Consider the following 9,481-nt stretch of genomic DNA (forward strand, 5'->3'; position numbering starts at 1 on the left):
CAATGAAAGAGGGGAAGTCCCTCAACAAGATGGACTGACACGGTGGCAGCAGCGACGGGCTCAAGTATAGCAAGCATCATGGAGCTGGCTCAGGGTGTTTCATTCTGCTGTGCATAGAGTCGCTATGAGTCGGAGACAACTTGATGGCACCCAACAACAACAGCATAGACTGTCAGAAGAAGAACAGTTGGAATGGTCCTTAGAAGGGTGGATGGAGAGACTGTTTCATGTTATCAGGACATGCTGGCAGGAGGGGCAGGTCCCAGAGAAGGATACCTCACCTGGTAAAGCAAATGGTCAGTGAGAAAAACGAGGATGCTCAGCGAGATGGGTTGTCACTGTGGCTTCAGCAATGAGCTCAAATCTACCAAGTGTTATGAGGCTGGCGCAGGGCCAGGCAGTGTTTGGTTCTGTGGTACTGAGGGCCACTACGACTTGGAGTCCTCTCGATGCTACCAAACAACAACAACAACATTCACGGAGTAAATCCAGGCTCCTCATACTGTTAAAACAAAGGCAGTGGAGATGTGAGGGTGGAACCCAGCTCCAGTGCCTGGAGCTCACTGGGAGCATGCGAAGACACAAAGGCCCTGATCTGCCGATTACACGGCCAGTGTTGGCAGGTACACTGCCCTCTCAACTCAGGAGCGTTTTGGATAACTTTCTCACAGAGCTATCTGTGGCACTGATTGAGCACTGGTGTGTGCTGGTGTAGTCCAGCTGCCATGAGGCCATATTAAGCTTCCTGCCAGGACTCATGTAAGAGAAGGTATGTCCATGCCAGCATCCGTGTGGTCACCGCCTGGGGACACACAGCAGCCAGGTCATCTACATTTGCTCCTGTCCCTGCTGCCATGGAAGACTCACTTTCCCGGGCCACCACTGACACTTACAGTTCACTTCCTGGAAAAGTCAGAAACGGCTCACTGATTATCCAAGTGCTCGCCGTGGATCAAAGGGTCAGGAGGAGCTGCTGCTTTCTGATCAACTTAAAGCAGACTGTCTTCGCTTTTTTCAAAGGATCAGAGGGTAAAAAAAACAAAAAAACAGTTGCTGCTGAGTTCATCCCAACTCGTGTGTGTCAGAGCAGATCTGCCCTCCATGGGACTTCCACGGTCTGACTTTTCAGAAGGAGATGGTCAGGCCTTATTTCTAAGTGGCCTCTGGACTCGAACCTCCAATCTTTTGGCTAGAAACCGAGCATGTTAACCACTGACACCACCAGGGACCACAGGAAAACCAGTCAAGATGTGTGCATTAAACACACGCTCAAGAACCAGGGAAACATACCAGACAGTGGCAACAACAACAAAATCTAAACCCAGCCACCAACCCACAACCCTAATCCCAAAGGGGAAGACGTGGCCGCACCACGAAGCATCAGGAGGCCACAGGCCCCTCATCACTGCCACCTGGAAGGGGTCACTCTCTCGAATGGTAACTGTCATCTGAATAAAGCCATTAGCTGGGCTGGAAGTCAGTTCTACTCCATTTCCTATTAAACAATTGCAAACCACGAGACTGAAGATGAAAACCCAAGGAAGAAACGGAAGAGCTCAGCAAACTCCTGAATGCAGACGTTTCTGGATTAGGGGCCAATTTTTGCATTAAGCTCATTCATTTTATAGACATCAAGCCCTTGCCATTCATAACGCCTAAGCAAGTGTTAGTGAAACAAACCATCAGTGGAAGCCAATCCTAAATTAAAGACCCCTCTCAACACGTCAGTTGCTAACCCAAACGTTGGTGGTTTGAGTCCACCCAAAGGGGCCTTACCAGAAAGGCCTGGGGATGTGCTTCTGAAGGTCAGTTACTGAAGGCCTGCGGGGGCCCAGCTATGCTCTGACCAATGTGGGGCCACTGTGTGTTGAAGTCAACTCAATGGAAGCTGGTTTTTCTCAGCTCAGTAAGATAAGAAAACTAATTCCAATGAAGAAGAACCACAGTCCTTTAATCTTCAAATCAAGTGCACGGATCTGACTGCGTTTAGCATAAAAAAGCATTTCTATAACCTACAGTATTTAGCAAAAAGGAACAAGAAAACTCCTATACCATCTTGTCCATGGCATCAAAACTGGATGAGCCAACCAAGGACCCTGGTTGTGGGCTCTGCGTGGAACACCGTGGCCAGGCCCGTGGGCATGGGCTCCATGTGGAACCCCAGGGCCCAGGCAGGCTCTGTGCTGTTCTCAGTCCACTCCAGGGCAGCAGACCCAGCAGGGCTCCAGAGGGATGACAAGCCCCCTCCCTATGGGACTCCCAAAGCAGCCCCATTCAAAGCAGGCAACAAAGGCAGCATTTTCCAACAGCTGCACGATTCAAAGCTTCTGCATCTTTACTGTTTTTCCAAAGCTGCTCTTGAATGCTCCCCATAAATTAATCTCTGTTATTCATGCTGCTGGATCTAACTGAAAGGAAGCTGAAACCTGCCAGCAGCTTCAACACTAAGAGATGGAGGTACATGGGGACAGCCCCCAAGCACATAATAAACAAACAGACTGCTCCCAGTGGGAGGAGACAGCCTGGCATTGTGTGTGCACAGGCGACATGCAGACCCTCGGCTCGGCCTCCCATGGTCACTCACAGACAGCTGTGTCCTGGTTACCTGGAATGGAGTTTGGCTGTTGTAGTTCTTGAACTCCTTGTTTCCACCTCGGAACAGCAGCACTCGGGCACAGCTGTCCTGCAGGATGAAAAGAAGGAATGTGCGGTTAGAAGGACACAGAATGATTCTTCATGGGAAATGGTTCAGAGGCTAGAGCCCTCGAGAAACCAGAGCAACAGAAATGCAAGGTTCCATGGGTTACTGAGTCTAGCGTCAAACTACATGATCCATTGAGATGTCACTGATACAGTGTGCAGTCAGCAACTCGGCAGAATCCATAAAACGTTAAAATACACACATCCTGGGACCACACGATTCCACGTTTCAGGCTTTTCTGCAGAAATGCAAGTGTTTCAAGGCATGTAACAAGTGAAACATCACACACAAAACACAAAAAGAAAGAAAAGAAAAAACCTTGGACGTGGCAGAGCTGCTATAAGACAGGAAAGTGGGCACGTGTTCTGGAACGTTCTTCGTCAAGGCAGCTGGAGGAAAGAGTAAGGCAGAGTGATAGGAGTGGACAAGGACACGTTCAAGAGCCACTAGGTAGAAAAGGCGACTTCATTTCATTTACATCTGAAAACCGTGGAGTCCATATTGTAGCAACATGAAAATATGTCTGTGAAGGCAGACACTCAGTAACCGCGCTTGCCCTTCCCAGGATGGAAATGGGATGAGGGAGAGAGCAGAGGGGACTGTTTTCAACAGTAAACTTGGGTTTTAAAAGCAGACAGTATTGACTTCTTATGTCCTTTTTTCCAGCTCACAGATATTGCTTGCACATTTAGGACAGCCAATGCTACATGCAGGAGTAGCAGTCATTGAACGGCCAATGCCACGTGCAGGAGTAGCAGTCATTGAACGGCCAATGCCAGGTGCAGGAGTAGCAGTCATTGAACGGCCAATGCCAGGTGCAGGAGTAGCAGTCATTGAACGGCCAATGCCACGTGCAGGAGTAGCAGTCATTGAATGGCCAATGCCACGTGCAGGAGCAGCAGTCATTGACACAGAAAGGCCTGGCCTCGTGAGGCCTGCGTTCCAGTGGGAGGGTCAGCGTGTTTCAGCGACAGTAGATTGTTGTTGTCAGCTGCCCCCAAGTCAGCCCGACTCACACGACCCCATGCACAACAGAGCACGACGCTGCCGGGTGCTGCGCCACCTGCATGATGAGCTGCGGTGCAGACCACTGTGGTCAATGGGGTTCCCACTGGCTCTGTTTTGGAAACAGATCACCAGCCCTTTCTTCCTACTGCCTCCATCTGGATGCTCCGTGGAAGCCTGTGCAGTGCCACAGCTGCCACACAGCATCCACAGACGAGGTGGTGGTGCAAGTGACGGGCACCAACGAAGGCGAGCGGTGACGGAGTCCAGTGTCAAACTACACTTGCCTGTGTCAGGGAACACTTTCTGGAGCTCTCCAGAAAGTCTGACAACAGAGTATCAAACCAGTCTGCTTGGTGAAAAGGAGACACAACCTTACAACAATTCTAATCCTTTCAGCTGGGTTTCCAGATGCTGCCACTCCAGGTGTTTCTCCCTCACTGTATCCGAGACAGCCTTTCTAATGCACCCCTGGACATGTATGTTCTTCCATGTGAGGCGGCCTTTCTAACCCATCCCTGGACACGTATGTTCTTCCTGCGTGAGATGGCCTTTCTAATCCATCCCTGGGACACATATGTTCTTCTCACAAGAGACAGCCTTTCTAATCCACCCCAAGACATGTATGTTCTTCTCACGTGAGGTGGCCTTTCTAATTCACCCTGAGACATGTATGTTCTTGTAGTGTGAGACAGACTTTCTAATCCATCCCTAGACATGTATGTTCTTCTAGTATGAGATGACCTTTCTAATCCACCCCAGGGGATGTATGTTCTTATGTGTTTTCACACTGAAAATAAATGCACTCCTTGTCCATTTACTGAACAGCCACTACTTGCCCAGGGTGGCTGTGGATTGAATTGTGACCCGCAGGACGCCATCATGCTTGGGAACAGAGGTTTCTCTGTTATGTTAATGAGGCCACATCAGTGTAGGTGGGTCCCAACCCTAAGCTGCCGAGTCATGAGGAGCAGCCCAGATGCACACACAGGAAGCATGAACCAGGGGGAAAGCAGTGCCACGCGAAGATCGCCAAGGACCGTGGGGCCACAGAGGGTGAGAGACAGGTCCTCCCGGAGAGGACAGAGAGAGAGCGCCCTGGATTCACTTCCAGCCTCTGAACTGTGGGAAACACACTCCTGCTCCTCACAGCCACCCACTTGTGGTATTTCTATCGCCGCAGTGCTAAGAGACATAGACCGAGGCTGGCAGAGGATTCCTGCCAACCCTCTGAAAGCTCCCAGCGAGGAGGATGAGAACAGACACCTACAAAATAAAACACAGCAGAGGCAACGTGTCGCCACAGAAGCACCGACATGAAGGGGAATTGCTCTTAAGAACGCAGCTGGGCTTCCAGAATGAAGATGTGTTCACGTGTCCACATGTCCTTCAGGAGTCCCACAACGATGAGCACACACTGGTGTCCACACAGAGTAGTGGTCAGCCTGCTCCTGGGCCGGGACACACCTCCCACAGCACTCCAAATGCCAGCTAGTCCACGGAGGAGGCAGCCCGGGACAGGCTGTGGTCCATGGTAGGGACAGTCCAGGGCAGAGGTGGCCTGCGGCAGGGGCAGCCTGGGATGGGGGCGGTCCGTGGGGGGGGAAGCCTACAGCAGGGGTGCTCCAGGCAGGGGTGGCCCGGGGTAGGGGTGGTCTACAGCAGAGGCAATCACTCAGGCCTGATATTAGATACACATTTGTTGAATGAAGGAAAAAAATTAAATAACCAACCAGGGGTTTCCATTGGGGGAACGCCTTGAAACAACAGGTCCGTGAGCCCACCTCAGACCAGAAGGGGAGTGGCTACCTTGGTGAAAGGCAAGGGCTCGAGGCTTGTGAACAGTGTGTAGGCTGACAGGCCAGGCAGAAGAGCAGATTTATAAGGAAACCAAAAACCTGCAGAAATGGGAAGCAGACTAGTGACGCTTGGCAAGGGGTGGTTGGGAGGAAATGGGGAGTGACTGAAACCAGGCGGAGAGTCCCTGGGGTGATGGTGGTGGTGCACACCAGATGACCGTCCTGAGAACCAGAGCTGCCCACTGCAGACCGGTGAATTGTACTGTGGGGGAAGCGTACCTCAGAAAATGGGCAGGGCTGCCCCGGGTGGTGCAGCAGTTAAGCACTCGGCCACTGACAGCTGGCGGTTCAAGCCCTCCCCCCCAGGGAAAGGCCTGGTGATCTATGGTTGAAAAGTCAGCTCCTGAAAGCCCCTGGGGAGCACAGTTCTCCTGATGACACACACCTCCCGTGGATCAGAGTCTGCCGGTCGGCAACAGGCGAACCACTCTATACTGAAAACCAAGAACGCAGAGCCCCATCCATCGGCTAAGACAAGGCAAGCCAAGCACACAGCTGGGCTCTGGCAGCGTGAATGGCGTCCACTGGGCTGGCCCGGTCCCTGTGACCTTGACCATGGGGCCCAATGTGCCTGCACTTCACGATAACAGCGCCAACGTGGACCCACCTGGACCAGCCGCAGCTCGTGGCCCAGGCCAATGCTCACGAGAGAACAAGAACGGGGAGTGCCGGGGACAGCCAGCACTACACTGGATGCATGTGGGGACTGAACACAGCCCTCCTCTCCAAGCCTGAGACACTGAGTCTGGAGGAAGAAGGATGGGAGGCAGACAGAGCTCCTGCCAGACCCCAGCATACCCGGTCTCTGCCCTGGGTCCCGTGACCCACCAGAGCCCTGACTGGAACTTCGCTCTTCCCTGAACCAGACATGTTCTGCTCCTTACAGAGGAGAATCAACTCATGCGTCAGCATTAGCACACCACATGGGCCAAACAGCTGTGGTGAGAAGGGAGCGGGGAGGGACTTTGAGAACACAGGGAAAGGGAGGCAGGTCGGATACTGGGAGGAAGCCCTGGGTAAGCCCTGCTGCTCAAGCCAGAGGTGACCCAGGAGACAGCCCTGGTGGCCCATTTCTGGAAAACCTATGGAGTGCAGTTTGACTCTCACCCACACGGGGGCGCTGTGAGCCGTGGTCAACTGCACGGCCAGGGGTGAGTTGGCTGACTGGTTAGGAGACTGGGAAGAATTTCGGCAGGTTATCATGGGGGACACTCAGAGGAAGATCCCTCTGGGGCAGGAAGGGAGAGGTACCCCACTAGGGGTCACCCTAGAACACCTAAAGGCTGACCCCTGGGGGTCTCAACCTGAGCCACATTTGTAGCAGGCTCCACCTGCACCACAGCCCAGCTGCAGGGTGTCAGCTAGCAGCTTAGAGGACCACCCAAGGCTGAGCGGCCCTGCCAATCCAAATTCAGAACACAAGAGCCCAGCTCAGGGAAAGGCCTGTGGACTCACATGTTCTGTGATTCCTTCTGAATCCTCTTGATTTTCACAAGGACTTTCTTTCAAAGGCCCCATCATCCCCACAAAACAAACCGACTCCCAGGCCCGACAGGATAGAGCAGAATGACCCCACAGGGCTTCCAAGGCTGTCGTCCTTAATGACTTTCAGTTCCAACAACTAGCTAAGAACAAACCACCTCCAGGTGCTGCCGTTCAACCCACCCAGGGCAGAATCCAGGCAGAATCCGCGCAAATCCAGCCCTCATCTACAAAGCTACCACCTGCAGGAGCCAGTGTCAGCCAATCGACTCAACACACAATCAGCCACACTGGTGTTCACCCACTGCCCAGGTGAGATCACACTCCAGATGGCTACTTCACCAGTAGCAAGGGCAGTGGGCTTCTGTGGCTGCCTGCAATTAAACCTTGTATGTGTATGTGTGTGAGTGCTTGTGTGTGTGAGAGAGTGTATGTGTGTGAGCGAGAGTGTATGTGTGTGAGCATGTGTATGTGTGTGCACCTGTGTGAGCATGTGTGTGAGCGTGTTTGTGAGCATGTGTGAGCATGAATGGATGAGCATGTGTGTCCATGTGTGTGCCTGTATGAGTGCATGCATATGTGTGACATGTATGTGAGTGCCTATGTGAGCACGTGTGTGTGTGTGTGTGTGTGCGCGCGTGTGAGTGCAGGTGTGTGAGTGCCTCTGTGTGTGTGAGGGCAGGCATATGTGAGCATGTGATTATGTGTGAGCATGTTATGTGCTAGCATGTGTAAGTACATGTGTAAGTGTATGTGTGAGCATGTGTATGTATGAATGTGTGTGTGAGCATGTTATGTGTTAGCCTATGTGTGAGGGCATCTGTGAGCATGTGCTTATGTGTGAGCATTTGAACACATATGTGAGCAGATGTACGGATAAGTGCATGTGTGAATACATGCATAATCATGTTATGTAAGTTAGTGTGTGACTTGTGAGTGAGAGCATGTGTATGTGTGTGTGAGCATGTGGATATGTGAGTGTGTGAATGTGTGCTTGTGAATAGGAGTATGTACAGTGTACGTGTGTGTATATGTGGAGATGTGTTGAGCGTTTATGTGTACATATGCATGTGACTGAGTGTTAGTGAAGGTGTGTATGTGTACAAGGTGTGTGGTATGTACATACGTCTGAGTGCAAAAAGGGCAAAGAGGTGGCATCTTCTGCCCTCTAACTTCCTAGAGGAAGACAGAATCACCATCAGCAGCCTTTTACCAATTCTGACACTAACCATCCCTCCCATAGCACTCACTACTTCTCTGCTGGGTTCGATCATTCATTGCAGTGGCCACAAAAAACTTAGAGACAATACCCATGATTAGGGGATTTATTATGGAAGTAAAAGGGTACAATGCAGGTTCAGGAATGCGCTCAGGACACAGCTCTTCGATCAGGACAGTCCCCCCTCTGCTGTGCCCTCAGCCATACCTCTCTGGCCCTTGGCCTCTTCCCTGGCCTCTGTCCTGCTTGGGCAAGTGTTACAAAGCTCTTTTAGCTCTGGTGATAGGTACACCCAAGGGCACTCAGCTTTCTCACTCCATGGGCTAGAAAGCCCACCACTGTCTCATGCCTCTTGGTTCCACTGCAACTGACTCCCTCTTCCAGGACATCTCTTTCTCTGTTGGGTGTCTCTCTATGCTGGGGCATCTCTCTCTCTCTCTCTCTGCCAGGGCATCTCTTTTTGCTGAGACAACTCTGCCAAGTAGGTCCAGCACAGGGATCTTGTTTTGCCAGCACCATTTATTAATGAAATTGAACACATAAAGATTGATATCCTCAGCATTAGTGAGCTGAAATGGGCTGGTTTGGGCCATTTTGAATCAGACAATCATATCATCTACTATGCTTGGAATGACAGTTTGAAGAGGAATGGTGTGGCTTTCATCATCACAAAGGATGTTTCAAGATCTGTCCTGAAGTACAATACTGTCAGTGATAGGATAATATCCATACAACTACAAGGAAAACCCGTTAATACAACTATTATTCAAATTTATGCCCCAACCACCAAAGCCAAAGATGAGGAAATTGAAGATTTCTATCAACTTCTGCAGTCTGAAATTGACCGAACATGCAATCAGGATGTGTTAATTATCACTGGTGACTGGAATGCAGAAGTTGGAAACAAGAATCACCAGTAGCTGGAAAATTTGGCCTTGGTGACAGAAATAATGCTGGAACTCGCATGGCAGAATTCTGCAAGACCGATGACTTATTCATTGCAAACACCTTTTTTCAACAACACAAATGGCGGCTGTACACGTGGACTTCGCCAGATGGAACACACAGGAATCAGATTGATTCCATCTGTGGCAAGAGGTAGTGGAAAAGCTCAATATCTTTTACCAAAAACAGGTCAGGAGCTGACTGTGGAACAGACCATCAACTGCTCATATATAAGGTCAACTTGAAGTTAAAGACAATTAAAATAAGTTC

At 50.9% G+C, this 9,481-nt stretch overlaps 1 protein-coding gene across 1 annotated transcript in view; it reads right to left on the reverse strand.

Annotated features, from left to right (window-relative positions):
* SHANK2 (SH3 and multiple ankyrin repeat domains 2) overlaps positions 1-9,481 on the reverse strand; it is a 626,142-nt gene that overhangs the window by 512,809 nt on the left and 103,852 nt on the right. The window contains exon 7 of the mRNA XM_007949326.1: positions 2,606-2,683. Within this exon, the coding sequence (XP_007947517.1) occupies positions 2,606-2,683 (78 nt within the window). The remainder of the gene's footprint in view (positions 1-2,605; positions 2,684-9,481) is intronic.

This window comes from Orycteropus afer, unplaced genomic scaffold, assembly GCF_000298275.1.
Source record: "Orycteropus afer afer isolate SDZICR_OR568_19922 unplaced genomic scaffold, OryAfe1.0 scaffold00244, whole genome shotgun sequence".
NCBI lineage: Eukaryota > Metazoa > Chordata > Mammalia > Tubulidentata > Orycteropodidae > Orycteropus > Orycteropus afer.